The following is a 17201-nucleotide window of genomic DNA, read 5'->3' on the forward strand; positions in this document are numbered from 1 at the left end:
AGTTCTCCCTTCAACACTGACTCTTATCTGGCTGGTTTAGACCAGTTTTGCCTATATCCTGAGTTTGTGGTTTTTAGAAAACCACAAGCTATTCTCTTATTGGCTGGGTCCACCTGCCTTAGTTAATTTTTATTCCCTTCTTTGTTCAAGCTAACATTTCATTAATTATTCTGTGGAAACTTAATTTTTACCAATCTCTTACACCACCCAAATACACAGCACAGTCTGCACAACAGGCATTCTTCATCTACTTGGTTTTTCATGTATGTATTATTAGGATGTCCCCTTGAGTGTTTGTGGAACTTATGGCTCTGCAATGTTCTAGGTCTTGATTTAATCACTACAATGGCATCAGTGAAGAAAATCTGGAGACAGTCATTTATAAGGAAATGCTACTTCCTTTGGACTCTTCAGCACATCCTCTAATTACAGCTGCATACATCTATGAGTAGTAGACCTCTCCTTGTTTTGTGTTTTACTCGATATTACTAATAAAAAGATTGAACAATGTTATCTCTGTGGTTGGATCTATCAGGTAAGCTCCCATGATCTTAACATAAATGACTGCTTGCAGAAACCTAGACTAGTACTGTTGTGTAAACACTATGTACACTATTGTCATTGTTCATTCATCAAGAGAACCGATAACAGTGTAAAGATGGTGTCTTGACTTGCCTGTGAATTGGATGGAAGTGAGGTAGAGCTGCACAAAGTTGTCAGCTTCACTCTTTCCTCTAGAGTCACTGATGTCCAGCGGCAACACAAAAAGTCAAGACTGGCAATGGCCCAGGATTCAGTGGGAGACCCTGGCCTTTCTAAATTAAAGTCTTTCCTAGGCCTTGGTTTGTTTGAGGCAACGCCCATTCAATGGCTAAGAGCTTAGGTAAGAATTGAGACAATTTACTGTCATAAAACTATCAATCTGGGAGGGAAAGATTCAGAGTTTCTGGCCAGAAAAGAAAACAAATGCTATTTACACTTATCCTAAGCCATCAGAACCTAAACAATGAGCCACAAGGGCTTGGGTAGGGGCTATTATTGGCCATTCAATGTTTACCAAAAATGTTTTTTGGATGACCTGAATGGAGAAAGTGGCCTTGACTGTCATAATACTAAAGTATGTTGCATATTATAAATTGACCATTTTTCTCCAAAAGAAAGCTTTCAATGGGAAGTACCTCCTCTGAAAGTCTAATTGCATGTGCTTTGGGTTAAATCACTTAACCTCCTGCGGCCTAGTTTCTTTTATCTCTAAGATGAATGAGGGTGTGTTTGGCTGTGGTGGGCACATGTACTTCTATGGCTTCTTTCAACTAAATGTTTAGGACTGGGAAATCTATCTTTTAAACATCTAGTTTTGCAGTCAATCAACTAACATTTATTAGGCACTTACCATGTGCCAGGCTCTGTGCCAGGGGGATACCAAGAAAGTGTGAGAAATAGTGGAGGCAGTTTTATTTCCACAGAGTTGAAAGTATCCCTCTTCTCCCCCTCCTCCCCAGCTTTAGCAGAATGTAAGTCAGGTGACTGATTAGAACTAGTTCTAATCAGAGCTGTGATCTAGCAGAGACCAGGCTTCTTGTTGGGTGAAAGGTTAGAGGCTTGTACACATGCTTAAAGGAGCCATTTGAGGAGGGCATGACATAGACAGTCAGGGGATTGCATCTGGCAAATGAAGAGCCTGGCTGGAGATTCAAGTTAGGAATCAATAAAAGGACTGGCATCCTCCATCTGAGGCCTTGTACTCTCCTTACTCTGTTCAGGGGATATACCCATTTATTCAGACTGAATAGATGTAAAATATAATTAAAATGTTCCTGGCTTCCCAAAGAGTATTGTTTATTCCTAGACAAAGTGAGTATATTTATAACAAAAGGAAAAAAATCCCACAACACAACAAAATAAACACCTAATTCTCTGCTCTAAAGGAACCCACAGTCAATGGGGAAGACAACATGGAAACAGAAGTGGTCAAACAGGTATAACCAGAGGAAAAAGCAGTGCCACGAAAATAGAAATGTGCAATAATTTCATTTGTAACATTTCTTTCTCATTTCATTACGTATTTTGATATGTAAAATACCTTTTGCATAAATATTTTTCAACTTCATTATTTTAAAATGTGTTATTTTGGTGATTGACACAAAGGAGGTTTCATGTGAATAACAAAGAAAGATTTCTAAAAATGATTTTTTTTTGCTTTTTGGCAGGGCAATTGGGGTTAAGTGACTTGCCCAAGGTCACACAGCTAGCACATGTCAAATGTCTGAGGCCGCATTTGAACTCAGGTCCTCCTGACTCTAGGGCCAGTGCCCTACTCACTGTGCCACCTAGATGCCCCCAAAATGATTATTTTTAAATGTACAATCCAGGCAAATGAAAATATGCTGCCCAACACTTTCCCAGCTTCTTTCAATGCTTAGAATGTTTGCCTTTGCTGTTCATCTGCTGAATTCCGTCCCCTTCATTTCAGTCCAACTCAAATGCCATCACATGTTGTTGGTGATGATGTTCTCACTCAAATCTCAAATACAACTTGGCTCTGCAACTCTCTAATGCACTTAATGCAAAATTATTGATGACAGCTCTCTTTGTCAATGGGTATTTTATCCCCATACTGTACTGTACGCTACTTGTGGGCAGGATTCTAGCTCTTAGCACAGTGCTCAGTACGCAGAAGAGAAAAATGTTTATTGTTATAGTTTCTAAATTTCTTTTCAGATCAACTATTCTGAAGGTTAGGCTATATTTTAAATGACTTTAATGGGAAAAAATATTTTCCCATGAAACAGATGAGTTTATAATAAAAATAAATGTTCAGAATTTTGCTGTGTGAAAGTTATTAGCAAAATTTATTGAGTTAAATATGTATCTCCTTATAATAAATACTATTATAACAAAAAACCTACTCTTTACAATAAAAACATGCCAATATATTCAATACTAATTAATATGATACAATTTCAGTACACTGAAAAACTGATTTCTCCTTTGATTTTTATTGCAATGAAATTATTTTGTTGAAAAAATTAAAAACGGTTATGAAAAACTATGAAAGTGTAATTCACAAGAGGAAGTTGTATTTGTTAGCAGTTTGGGGACAGTCAAGCTATTTATATTCATTAAATAATAAGTGTATATTACTTTTCTTAACCAAATCAACAAACGGCAGTAGACACATTAAATGTTAAGTTTTTCAGGTTTATATTTTATGCGTGTGCTAAAGCTTTCAAATATATGACATATTAGAAATTGAATATTAATTTCTCCAGTGTCCTTCTTTGGTAACTGAGAGTATGCCTCATTTCTTTGTTGCTAGTATACCACTTAGCCAGTATATTACTATTTATTGATCAAATGACAGTCTTTTTCCTTAATTCCTAAAGCATTCCTAAATAAATCAATAAGATATACGTTAAATGGTTCAAGAGGCTGCTTTTTGTGAGTTGCAATAGCATCTTATTAAAAAAAATAAACTTGTGCATTGTACTGAAAGTGGTACTGGTTTAGGAGCTAATACTCTCCTTAAGCATTTCATTTAGCACCAATGACTAAATTAAGCACTTGAGAGAACAGATCATCCAACAACCAGCATGGCTTCATCAAGAACATGCCAGAATGATACATTTCCTTTTCTAATGAGGTTACCAAGCTGGTAGACCAGTCAACCAATAAGCAATTATTAAATGCCTACCAGGTGCCAAGCTCTGTAGTAAGCATTAGATCAGGAGAATGCTGCAGATATAGTTTACCTAGATTTCAGTAAAGTATTTGGCATAGTCTCTCATGCTATTGTGAAAAAAAAAATGGAAAAAAGCTATGTTCAAGGGCAGTACAGTTAGGAAGATGGTTTAATGATTGGACTCAGAGTAGTCAATGGGTGGGTAAAATGTTAATTTGGTGGGAGGTCTCTACTGCAGTGCCCCAAGGATCTGAGCTTTCCTAGCATTTTAATCAATGCCTTGGATGAATGTATAGCTGGTATATTTGTCTAATTTGTAGTTGATGAGAGTCTGGGTTCCCCGCTGAGTCAAGATCCAGATAAAGATCTTGACAGGCAACAATGAGCTTATTCTCATATGAAATAGGGACACATTTGAAATATCACAACTTAATTCTCTTAAACTCAAATATAAGATTAGGGATATATACATACATACATACATACATATATATATATATATGACTAGGCAATATTTCTTGTGAAAAAAAATCTGAGGTTTTTTTTTTTGTTGTTGTTGTACTACTAAGTCAATGCGAGGCCTCACTGTGACACTGCCGCCCCCAAATTAACACTGCATTGAGCCATACAGTTTCCCTGAACAAAATGATAGTCTTATCCTACTCTGCCCTGGAGAGAATACTGTGTTCATTTCTAGGCTCCACATTTTAGGAAAGACATTGACAAGTCAGAGCACATCCAAGGAAGGTGGACAAGGAGGTGAGGGGACTAGAGATCAAGATATATGGAGGGCTGCTAATTGAGGGATCTAAGATTATTTAGTTTGGAGAAGAAATAAAAAGGAGGGGTGGATAAAAGCTGTCCAGGTATTTTATGGTGGAAGAAGGAATAGACTTCTCAACCCCAGTGGATAGAATTAGGAAGTGATTGGCATAAGTTGCAGTAGAGTAGATTTTAGCACTATTTGAGGAAAAACTTTAAAAAATTATAATGGCCTGATTTGAGTTGTAGTGGGTTTCCTCCTGCTGAAGATTTTCAAGAACTGATACTGGAGAGGCAATTGTTTTTCAGCTGTGGACTGAGCTGGACTCACTAGATGGCTCTGAAAGCCCTTACCAACTTTTTGATTCTATGAAGTTTTAATTATTGGTTTTTGTAAACAACCATACAAAAATATTCCCATCTAAAAATAATCTTATTTTTATAGATATATTCACATTCCCTTCCTCCTATATCTTTAGCCTAGTTTGAATGGATTATAATATTATTCTTTAAAATTTGATTGATAAACATTGTTGTTGCTGGTTGGTGGGGTAAGCTCCCAATTTTTCTCCCTCTGACTTAATCTGATCTTTAATACTTCTACCTCTTAATCATTAAGTTAATTTCTTTGTGATAAGAATTTTTTTTTTCTCAGATTACTTGCTAGTACCTTTTACTTAAGCTTGACAGGTTGTCTAGCTATATCATATAGGAAGGAGTAACTGTGATGACTGATTTCCTCAGGAAAAAACACTGTGAGATACTGTAATATCTTATTTACCTGATATCATGGGGAAAAATGAGATGTCTCACACAAATAGATCTTCCAGCTGACTGAAGTTTACTTTGAAGTATCAAAATATTAAGAATTAAAACTATTTCTTCATGAAAATCTGTCAAAAAATATATTACCTATTCCCTTACCTCTCAGAATATAAGGAACACAAATCTTTTCTTGATCAGCAATATTTATCATCATCATCTTCAATGATTATTACAGTGCTACAATTTTAGTAATACTTTCAGGACTACTAATATATATATATATGTGTATATATGTAACATATATACACACATACATATATACACATACACACATATACATACATATATACACACATACATACATATACACACACACATATACATACTGGTCTTTTATACTCTTCCTTTCACTAGCAAACTGCTAACAGTCACTTTTGGATGTTGTTAGAGCCTCTGCTTTTATTAGATTCTTTTCTAGTCTGTTGTAGGTTGGGAAACTTGATGACTGTTAGAATTATATGTGATATCATTGAGTTAAGTCAACCATACTTTGTCTGAAAGTAAAATACGTAGGCTTTATTGTGTCTGGCTTCATGACAGCTGCTTATGTGCACAGAGGCCTTTTTCCTCTTACTCCCCAATTAAAGGCTGGGTTCTGGATAGCTGAGGTTATTAGAAGTTGTGCTTCCAGTAACAGAGGTGTAACTGTGTATAATCAACTTCCTACCACTATATACTCTGCCAATGATTCATAACAGTAATGAAATTTTGTCTACAATTTTGGAGCTCTACAAACCAGATAATAAACTTGAATTACCTTATAAATAACTTTTAAAAGTTCCATTTCAGTAAATGACTTTCCAATATTATCGTGAAAAAAATTAAGAATTTGACGTTCCCGTGCATTTCTGTGAGAAATGTATTCTCGAATTTTAGCTTCAGCGTCACTGATGACTGGGCCATGTCCTAAATTAAAATATATTTACAAAACACAAACCATTTAGATAAAAAGAACTTATTTATTCAACACAAGCTATCATAGTTCTAAGAGATAGGAATCTTCCTGACTGCTATAAAGTTATAATAAAATAAAATTTAAAGAATAATCTAAAAGAACAGAATTATGTTAAAGTAAAATATGTAAACATGTACTTATTATACACATTAAAAGCAATAAATATAGAATGGAAGAATGAACAATAAGAATGTAAAATCATGTTTCCTATCAGTGACTGAGATTGGTTGAAATAACTCATAAAGCAATACTTATATTTGAACTTTACTAATTTGGAAGTTTGGACAGTTCTAAGCAGTTTGGTATTTGTTGCGTTTCATAAACCATTTCTAACTAAAGAAAACAAATTAACTGGTAACCAAATAGATTGCAGGAAAGATGTTTAAAATATTTGAGAACAAATATTTTCAAGAGGCCTAAATCACAGATGTACCATTTCTATATAAATAGAAGAAGTTATTCTATTTATTAAAACAGGCTTAATCTAAGCACCAATTCATTAGCCTAGTTTGAGTTCTTTGGGAGGCAATAAGACATTTATTTATAATATTCTGTAATTCATATTAACCTTCCCAATTAGTTTCAATGAGTGTGGTTTTCCAATACTATTACGATGCAAAATAATACATACAGGTTAAAATGCATGAATTGGTTAAAAAAAGTGACATTTTAAAAGGTAATGAAAAACAAACTATTTTCAGAAAAAATGCCATCCCTTCATTCCAGAATAGCAAGAAATTGTCTCCCAGATAGAGAGGAAGATAGTAAAAGAATAGTTAATTGCTTTAAAAAATTGTAAGTCTCTAGGCTCAGATGAATTACATTGCCAGGCACTAACTGGCAGGTGTTATGGCTGAGCCATTACCAGGGATCTGTGAAGATGGTGGAGAATGAGATGAATGCTGTAAGTCTGAAGGCCAAATTTTGCCCCAAATTTTAAAAAAGAGAGAACAAGAGAATGGAGTCTGCAAATGACAAACCAGTCGACCTGACTTCAATTCCTGGCAAAATTCTGTAATGTGTTAGGATCAAAATAAGCCAGTATGACTTTATCAAGAACAGGTCATGCCAAATTACCATCACTTTCTTTCTGTGAGGGTTAGAAAATACAGTTTATTTAGATTTTAGAAAATCATTTAACAAAATCTCTTGTGCAATTCCTGTGGAAAAGCTAGAGAAATGTGGGCTAGAAGTTATTATTAAAGATTCAAAGTCAGTTTGGAAGGTCTCTAGTGAAGTGTTCCAGGGATCTGTAGGTAGTTGGGTGGCATAGTGCAGGATTTGGAGTCAAGAAGACCTAACTTTGAATATATGACTCTAGGCAAGTTGCTTCAAGTCTGTCTGCCTCTGTTTCCTCATTGGTAAAATGAGGATAATAATTGCTCTTATCTCCAACTGTTGTGACAATGAAATGAGATCATATATGTCAAGCTCTCTGCAAATCTTAAAGCCTTATGTTAATTGTTATTATTATAATCTTGGGCTTATGATAAATGTCCAAGACAAGTCATCTTTTTCAATGACTTGGACAAAGGCTATGATGGCATGCTTATCAAACTGGCAGATGACACAAAGCTAGGAGGGACAGCTAACACACTGGATGAAAGAGTCAGGGTCCAAAAAGATCTTGAAAAGCTTAACACAGGATGGTATGTAATAAGATCAAATTTAATAAAGATCAATGTAAAATCTTAATCTTGGGTTTAAGAAATCAACTTCACAAGTACAATATGGAAGAAGCACGAGTAGGCAGCAGTTTATGAGAAAAAGTTCAGCATGAGTTGATATTATAATATGATAGCCCTCCAAAAGTGCAATTTTTGGTTAAGAGAGGCATAGTATTCATGATTAGGGATGGTGGTGACAGTGCTACTGTATTCTGACCTAGTCACACCACATTTAAAATACTGTGTTCATTTTTGGGTGCCAAATACTAGGAACGGTATTAAACTGGAGAGTGTCCAGAGGAGGGTTACTTGAATAGTGAAGTCATTTAAGACACTGAAGTTCAGATAAAGGAATTGTGGATGAATAGCCTAAAGAACAGAAATCTTAGGGGGCACATGACAGCTATTTTCAAGTATTTGAAAGGCTTTCCTTTGAAAGAAATCCACCTCTCTGGCTCCATAGGACAGAACAGGAGGAAGTTGTAAATTGACCAGTTTTTGCTTAATAGAAGGAAAAATTTCAACAATCAGTTGTCAAAAGTAGAATGACTATCTAGAGAGGTGATGTCACTGTCTCCCAGTAAAGGCTATATAGGACCAATTGTTGAAGTAGAGGGAATTCTTGTTAAGATGTGAGCTATGCTAGATGGACTTTTGAGGTCCCTTCCAGCTTGAAGATTATTTTGTAAAAGGGACTTGCCAGAGTTCCACAGAAAAATCTTTAATGTAAATGACTTCGTGTAAGATACTTACCAGAAATAAGCAATGGAAAATTTAAAGCTTCTGGTTTCTATCTTTTTTTTTAAACAAAATGCATACAGTTACTAAGGAACCCTTAATTTACCTCGTTGGATTGGTGGCTATTAGAACTTTTCAAAATCCTGCCTTCCCCAATTTGGAAATTGCTGCTTTGTTTTCCCTTCTCTCTCAGCTCACTTCTAGAAGCCTAAGACTTCCGTGCCAGTTTTGTGCAGATCCATGACAAGGTCTGAGGTGGCTGAATAAGCAGTAACCACAGTATAGGTGAAAGAGGAATGGAGTCCCCATTTCTTCCAACACCACTGCTATTTCTCCAGCCCCGGCACACACCATCACAGACTCAATGTCCTTCCCTGTCCTACCCTTCCCCATTCCAACTCTATCACCTTCCTCCCATGCCTGGTTTCATCCTGCTCTTCTGCCCAGAGCCCTTGCCCTAAGGTTGACTACTCAGGAGAGGTAGAGTCAGGCAAAATTTTTTAAAAGTGAAATACTGATGACTAATGCTTCAGTCTCCAAATACCTCACTTTGGCATCTGTATTCAATGACAGAGATTCCCTTTCCCCTATCAAAAGAGAAACCCTGTTATCCCATGTTTTCTTGTAGTTTCTATAAAAAAAAACCACCCCCCCCAAAAAAAACCAAACCCAAATACTTGTAGGAAGCCTCAAACTGACTATATGCTTCCTTCAGGTTTGGGAAAATCAGGGAAAAGTTCTAAGATGCATTCTATTCTGTAAAGGATTAGGGGGAATAGAAATCCCATTTGGTAACAGGTGGTAATAGTAGAAAGAGCAGTCATTAGGATTTTTGAAAGAAAAGTAAGGAAGGGGTAGAGTTCCAAATGACTATCCAGAATTGTTAAATAGCGCCTCCAATAGTTCATTATGAGCACATTCCCTCACCACCCCTCCAAGAATTACTATTTTCTTCTTTTGAAATTTTGACCTATATGTACAGGTACTGTTGTAGCATTTTTTGTAGTAGTGAAGAACTGGAAACAAAATAGTACTCATCATTTAGGTGAAAAGCTGAACAAATTTTGGCACATGAATGTACTGTTACTGTGCCATAAGACATGATAACATACTGGCCCTGTGACCCCAGGCAAGACATTTATTCTTTTAAGATTCTAAGTTGGAGAGGGTATCAGTCTTTATTAGCAGAGGGAGATTCTTGTCTAGGAGTTCCCTATGCTGCTGAAATTCAGTCTTTGTAGTCTCTGTACTCCCAGACTCAGTAACACTCAATCAATGATGACTCAGTAACACTCAATCAATGATGACTTCCAAGAGATTCCTGGTGGAATCTACCTCCCACCTCTGAGCAGAGAGGTAATGAACCAAGGATGCAGAATGAGATATATATTCTCACTCAGGGCCAGTGTTTTGCTGCGTGATACACATCTGCTAAAGGTGGGTAGGGGAGAGAGGCCTCACCTTGCTAAGAGGTAATGAGATGATAGGTTAGTAAGAGAAGCACAGATGAAAACAAAAAGGCACAGAATGGGATACAAAACAGTTCAATTTCTCTAACAATTCTTCCTTGTTCTTTCTATGTTGAAATATGTATTTGTTGACAATTAAGTTAATAATCAGTTTGTTGATAAGTTCACAATAAAAAAGAAAATTTAAATAAATTAAATAAAAATTAATAAAAATGTTAAAAAGAGGGAAACTGGCTCAGGCACCAAGGCCTCTGTAGTGATTGGAGGAGGTTTCCCATAGATTTTTTATTTCTCGGAGTCCTAAAGCCCCTATTCTAGGCTTCTACCCCTGCATCCCACCCTTCCCCCAAACCTGGGCCAAGGGAGCTATCATCAGCAGCATGGAGTTGAGGTTATAAATTCAGACACATTGAATAAAGTTAAATAGGCTATTGTAGTTAGCTTGGGGGCCTAATTACCATTTATAATATCGTTTAAAAAAGAAAACAACACCTTTAAGTTCCAAACAGTGCATTTGTGGAAAATAATTCTCACAGATCAGAAACTGCAGTTATCTCTTTTTGTAGTTTCTTGATACCTATGTGAATTTGGGCAAGTCAAGTAAGATCTCTGGGCTTCAGTTATTTCTTCTTTATAAATAATTCATTACCAAGTATGTATTAAACACCAACTATGTGCCAGGCATTTATGTAACCAGAGATTAACAAGGGAGCTTCTGACCAATTTGATGAGGGTCTCTTCTCTCTTCCCCTCCTCCACCAACCTGAAAAAATTACACGGTGATGGCTCCCTTTAATGGAGGCAGAATAGCATACTGACACCTTATTGATTTAGCTTCAGAGACTGGGACTACCTTCTGATGACTGGTTAATGGTTAAAGGTTCAGGAGGGTGTACTCTTGTCAGGGGAGGTGCTCTTCCCTTTGAGGTCTATGAGAATGAGAAAGCAACCCACCACTTCCTTTTTTTTCCTTTTCTTTACCTTCGTTTTCTTGCCATTGGACTTCTGGAAGGTCTGGTGCCTGAACTCTGGACTACTAGATTTAAAGTGACCAGAGAAGCTGGTGCTGCTGCCCAGGAAATCTCCTTTACCTACTGGTGAACTGTATTCTGAGAAATCTGGGAAGATTTGTATGAACTGATACATAGTGATGTGAACAGAACCAGCAGAATAATTTATAAAGTAACAATATTGTAAAGACAAAGAACTCTGAAAGACTAGAAACACTGATTAACACAATGATCAACCATCATTCCAGAGGATTCCTGATGAAAATATGTTACTCATGATTTATACTTCTTTTGGACATGACCAACGTGGGAACGTTCAACATGTTTTGTTTGACTCTACATGTTTTTAACAGGTGTTTAGCTTTTCTTTCTCAATTAGACAAAGGGGGAAGGTGAGATGGGAGGTAGAGAAATTGGATTTTCTTAAAAAGAGAAAAAAAGGCTGTATTCTGAGATCATGCTGCCTAGAGAACTCAAAATTCCCTCTTCTCCATAAGAGGTCAGGATTCGAACTGCGTTTTTGAACTGAACTACCTTCTTAAGCTGAGTACAGTATGACTCCGAGTGCTATATGTTTAATTTGTAAATTGTGATTTACTATTCTTGGTGCTGACAGGAAGAGAAATTCCCTCACTCTACTTAATATTGTGTTTTAGAAGAAGGCACAAGGGAAAAGGCAAGGAATGAGATCTAAGAGTAAAAGTTCCAGAGGTTGGGCCAACTTGTTTTAATAGACCATGAAGTATGCTGGATATTGTGTCAGCCAAGCAAACAATGGCCCAAGTCCTGTAATCTCATCTGTTTGACTGGGGAACTCCTCAATTTGATCAGGATCCCACATCCTACAATCTTATCAAGTTATTTAGGAAATTCCTCAATTTGATTAAGGTCTCCTCTGATTTCTCCTCCTTAATGTAACTTGTAGGAAAAGCACATGGTGAAGAGTCCATGCTGGTTCAGGTAAGACTGGGAGGAGAGTTCTTGGACCTTGAGTTCCTAAGAAAGCAAGAGTCCTGGAATTTGAGTCAGCCATTAGCCTTCTAGAGGGAAAACATTTCCTTCACAGTGTATTTCTCTGAGGAGAGGATTTCCAAAGAAGACTGGCCTGAAGTTGAAGGACTAAGTTAAGCCATGAGAGGCTAGGAAACGTTGGTAATCTTTCATTTTATTGTTACAAATTATAAAATGCTGTTTTGAAGTATATGGGGGAGTATCTGTTCAGCACTCACACAAAGTGTCTTTACCTTCTGGAGAATGGGTGGGGTTGGATAGGGTAGAGGCTATGGAATATCTGAATGTCTAATGTTGCCATATTTATTCTTGAATTTATGTCTTAGGCATTTTCTGTGGTGGATGACATACTAGATACCCACCTACTACATAATTTTGTGGGAGAGGACCACTACCCACATTTGGGGAAACCTAGACTTGAATTATATCTAAGCTTTACTCATATTTTCTTGGAGTTTTATTTCAGGAAAGAATCAATAAAGCAGAGAGAGAATCTGAGCCCTTAGGGCCCTCAGAACTAGACCTAGGCCTGTCAGCAGGCGGAATGGCCCCTGGAGCTTTGAGTGATATGTAAAATGAGAGAGTTGGCCCACATGACCTTTAAGATATTTTCTAACTCTACATCTTATGAATTTCCTTTGGTATTTGCCCAAGAGTCTTTTATCTTAACACTACTTTCAGATTTTTACAGAGAGCAGTCTTTTGCCTCTTTTTGTATCCTCAGTATTAGTACAGTGCCAGGCACACAGCATGTGCTTACTATATATTGATAGATTATAAAAATATCTGCTAGACCTTATCTTTTTCCACCTAAGTATTTTTAATTGGCTTGTTTCTCCTATGACTACAGTTATCCCTTCCATGTTGAGGGGGCTATGGTTGCGGTGCCCCCGTGATCTGGAAAATTTGATTAAAATTTTTTGGCCCTCTCTTTATACCAGAAAAATTTGCATTACTATGCTATTAAAAGATAAAATATGTTGATATTATACGATATCATACAAATATTTTATGCATTTCTGAATTTCTAGCACCGGCCCTGGAGTCAGGCGGACCTGAGTTCAAATCCAGCCTCAGTCACTTGACACACACTAGCTGGTGCTCTACTCACTGCGCCACCTAGCTGCCCCCCATCATCCTTTTAACTGCCTCCCCCTCCCCACCCCGCCCATGCCTCCGCCACTTGTTTCTTCTCCATTGTCAGTAGCAGGAGAACCATGAGGGCAATTTCAGGGGGTGGCAGAAACTATGCTTCTCAGTAGCCGTTTGATAAAAGCCCTGTTTAGGAATAAGATTCCATCTTTTTTATGTTCTAGACCATTTTGTTAGAATTCCCTTTCTCCTAATCTTTAAGATAAAGGGAGAATAAGAGTTATAGACTTATTCGGTGGTTGTCATGCCTGTGAGATAAACAATAGGTTTCTTTTTGTAGGGGTTGAGAGTAATTTACAGATTTTTTTTAACAGGCCATGGACCTCACAGTCACTTTGTGTGGTGGCAAGACAGATATTATTACTCCATATTACAGATGAGAAAATAGAGGTTCAGAGAAATTGAGTACCTTGCTCAAAGTGGCAGAGCTGAATAAATCTCCTGACTCCTGCTCTAGTTCTCGTTCTGTTTCAATTTATAAAGCCCTAGAGGATTCATGGAATTAGAATACCTGAGGAGTACTGATTTAAGCCAGACTTCTTAGCAATGTTAGACTTTTTTTCTTGTACTTTTTGGAACCTGACAAGAGCTGCTCAGTATTTTTATCAATATATTACAACCCTCTTATGCTTGTAGAAAGATATTTACTTGGACCCCTCAGACTTCTTTTTAGATACTTTTAACAACATGGGGCATTCTTAGGGATGGAATTGAATGAAATACCTTTATTATTGTGTATCTTCAAAAAACTTCACCCCATTACCCGACAAATGGGTACACAAGTTGAAACCAGTTGCCTACCTGGGTATATCAAATCAGCTTTAATCTTTAGTAGCTTTTCTAAGGAATTCATGTAATCATAAAGATCTTCAAATATTGTTGTTCCTTCTCCTAGAATGCAGTCTCCAGAAAAGATAGCATTTTCCTCTTCTAAAAGTAGAACCATATGATCATCAGTGTGTCCAGGTGTGTGTAGAACTCTAATTAACAGAAGAAACAAAAAGTCATCAGCAATCATGGTACCTTAAGAGTTAACAGCAATAAGGAGAATCAACTAATACACATCCTTGTCTTCAGGTAAGGCCGAAGAAACTACCTTCTTCTAAAGGTCGCAGTTATGCCACTACCTGGAAAACCCTTCTGGGGATTAGCAACTGTCACCACCCAAAAGAATCGATTACACGTGGTATGGGGAGGGTGGGATAGTAAACAGGGCGCTGGACCGTCGCCTTGGACACTTAGTAGCCTTGTGACTTGGGTATGTCACTTAACCTCCCTGGGCCTCATCTATAAAATGAGCAGGTTGGACATCTATGATCCTAAGATCCCTCCCTTCTTATGTGTAAGTGCCTATTCAATGGTTAGTGCTAAGGGAAAACATACTATCTTTGCCCTCAAAAGGCTTAAGATGATAATAGCATCTAAACAGCATTTTATAGTTTGCATATTACTTTACATGTAACTCATTTTGATCTTCACAAGCCTGTGAGGTGGGTGCTCTTATGCCTACTTCACAGATGAGGACACAGGCTGACAGTCTAAGTGACTTGACCAGGACCACACAGCCACAAAGTATCTAAGACAGGATTCTAACTTTCCCCTCCTGGTTGTGCTGACTCTTAGGACTCTGACACCATGACATAGCTACCTTCTCACGAGAGTATTGTACAGCCACGCCAGTCCCCTTCTACGGCTGGCAAGTTCTTTTTGGGAGCCTCCATCGTGAGAAGGTTCTGCTTTGTTCCCTTCCTGACTGTGTGCTGCTTCTGACTCTTAGGACTTCTGAGACCAGGCTCCATGAGCACTTTCTTTCCCTCTCTTTCCTTTATGTGTATTTTCCCCCATTAGGACGTGAACACTTTGAGAACAGGGACTGCCCAGTGCCTGGCACACAGTGGTGCTTAATAAATGCTTGCTGCCTGTCTGGACTGCCTCAGGTCTTCCTGACTTCAAATCCAGTACTCTATCCACTGTAACACCTCTGACTAATTTAAGATTGTGTACCTAACACAATATGTATCTTATTGTTGTACCATTAATTTCATTTCAAAGAATCCTCAGTATAAATTCAGGCTATCTAGGCTTATATTCTATGTAGGCGTCATACACACAACTGTCTTGACCTTATCCAAAGTAGCAAAGTATTGAAGTATATGAAATACCACCATGTTATATGGCAGTCCCACACTAAGGACAGCATTAGAAGGCTCTCCTGTGTGTTGCAAAATATCTGATTGTCCTTTGGTCTTTCTTCTTGGTTAAACTGGTTAGTGGGTTTAGTTAAGCCATCCTTTTCACCTCAGGGCTACACACACACACACATTTAGATATGATTTATGAAAATATTAAAGAATATTTTATTTAGCTAAGTTACTTAGTTTAAAAGTAAAACACTTTGGTCATCTTTGAAAAGATTTAATTTTACTATAACTATATATACTATAATTAGACAGGTATGTGTGTGTATATATGTGTATATGTGTGCATATATACACATCTTTACATATCTATATGTACATACATACCTATATCTATTTTTCTCTCTATTTAATACCCCTCCAGGGCTTCATCTTATTGTGGAACTGTCCCTGATTTGCTGACGGTATGGCAGTAGAATCTGAGACCTAGTAGGTTCTGCCAAATTGGAAAGGTTTTAAATGTGGGCCAGGTGAAAACACTGTTGCTCTCTCAAAACCCAGCCCGAGTTGGAGAGGCTCATCACCAGATGGTTAGCCACCAAGTGATGAATTTTCTTTGGTCACAACAACTCAGAGACCATTTTCTAAGATTCTGTAGGCACCTGAACAGATGAAATAATACATCTTTTAAGTACTGAAGTTAGTTTCTCAGTGACTGAATTTTTTTGAGCATATAAAAGTTGTTATGATTCTCATGCCAAGACCATCCCTTCCTTTTCACTCTTATTTTTAAAAAACTATTAGGAGACACCCTGTTTTCCAGAGCTAAGGCCCAGCAAGCAAGCTGTGCCCTGAGCTTGGCATAACAACAATCCTTTGTGCTCACCCTCTGGATGAACTCTGCTGCAGCAAAATCCCAGCATTGTTTCCTACCAGCTCCAGGTGGTCCCTGAGCTTAGTCAAGCACCTGCAGGAACCACATTCTGGTCATGAAGCCCTGCTATGAATCAAGCCTTTTGCTCATTGTTGCTGTTACACCCTCACTGCCATGGCTACAACTCTCTTCGAAGTCACTGCTGTACATATCAAGGCTTGGCAAGAGGGAGAGGGAGAGGGAGAGGGAGAGGGAGAGGGAGAGGGAGAGAGTGTGTGTGTGTGTGTGTGTGTGTGTGTGTGTGTGTGTGTATCTCCTTGGTATCAGAGCAGACCCCAGCACCTGTGTCTAGTTTTTCTCCACCAATGGAATCAAGAAAGATTTTTGCTCATAACCACTGGGAGCTCTTTGTTTTGTTTTATTTTTTCTCTTTTCCCAGAGTCAGCAGAGGTTGTATAACCTCTGTGGCTCTTTGGTCACTTATTTTCTGGGTTTGACAACATTCATGTGATATAAAAAAAAGTTCAACATTTAGCTTGCTAAATTAAAAAAAAAAGGTAGAGATAAAAAAGTCTACCATTTGTCTGTAATTCTCTTATGCTGTCCACTTAAAAGTATGAACAAAAATATATTTTTATTCTTGGCTTTTTTAGTACAGCCCTAGAGTCTTGTCTGTCAGACCCTCATTTCTAACTGTCTACTCTATACAGATATTTTCATCTCACACCCCAAATGTTCAAAACCAAATTCAACATATTTCCTCCCAAACCTCTCCCTACTCCTGATTTTCTATATCATCTATTTCTGTTAATAGCATTATTCTTATTGTTCCAATCATTAAGGCTCAATGATTTGAAGCTGCCTGTGACTTATTCCTCTCCCTCTGGGACTGAATTAGTTTTTTTTTTTTTTTTTTTT

General features: G+C 37.5%; 1 protein-coding gene across 1 annotated transcript in view; it reads right to left on the reverse strand.

Moving 5' to 3' along the window:
- LACTB2 (lactamase beta 2) overlaps positions 1-17201 on the reverse strand; it is a 46205-nt gene that overhangs the window by 3762 nt on the left and 25242 nt on the right. The window contains exons 4-5 of the mRNA XM_036753623.1: positions 14073-14251; positions 6027-6175 (exon numbers count right to left, since the gene is read on the reverse strand). Of these exons, the coding sequence (XP_036609518.1) occupies positions 6027-6175; positions 14073-14251 (328 nt within the window). The remainder of the gene's footprint in view (positions 1-6026; positions 6176-14072; positions 14252-17201) is intronic.

Source organism: Trichosurus vulpecula, chromosome 1 (assembly GCF_011100635.1).
Source record: "Trichosurus vulpecula isolate mTriVul1 chromosome 1, mTriVul1.pri, whole genome shotgun sequence".
Classification (NCBI taxonomy): Eukaryota; Metazoa; Chordata; class Mammalia; order Diprotodontia; family Phalangeridae; genus Trichosurus; species Trichosurus vulpecula.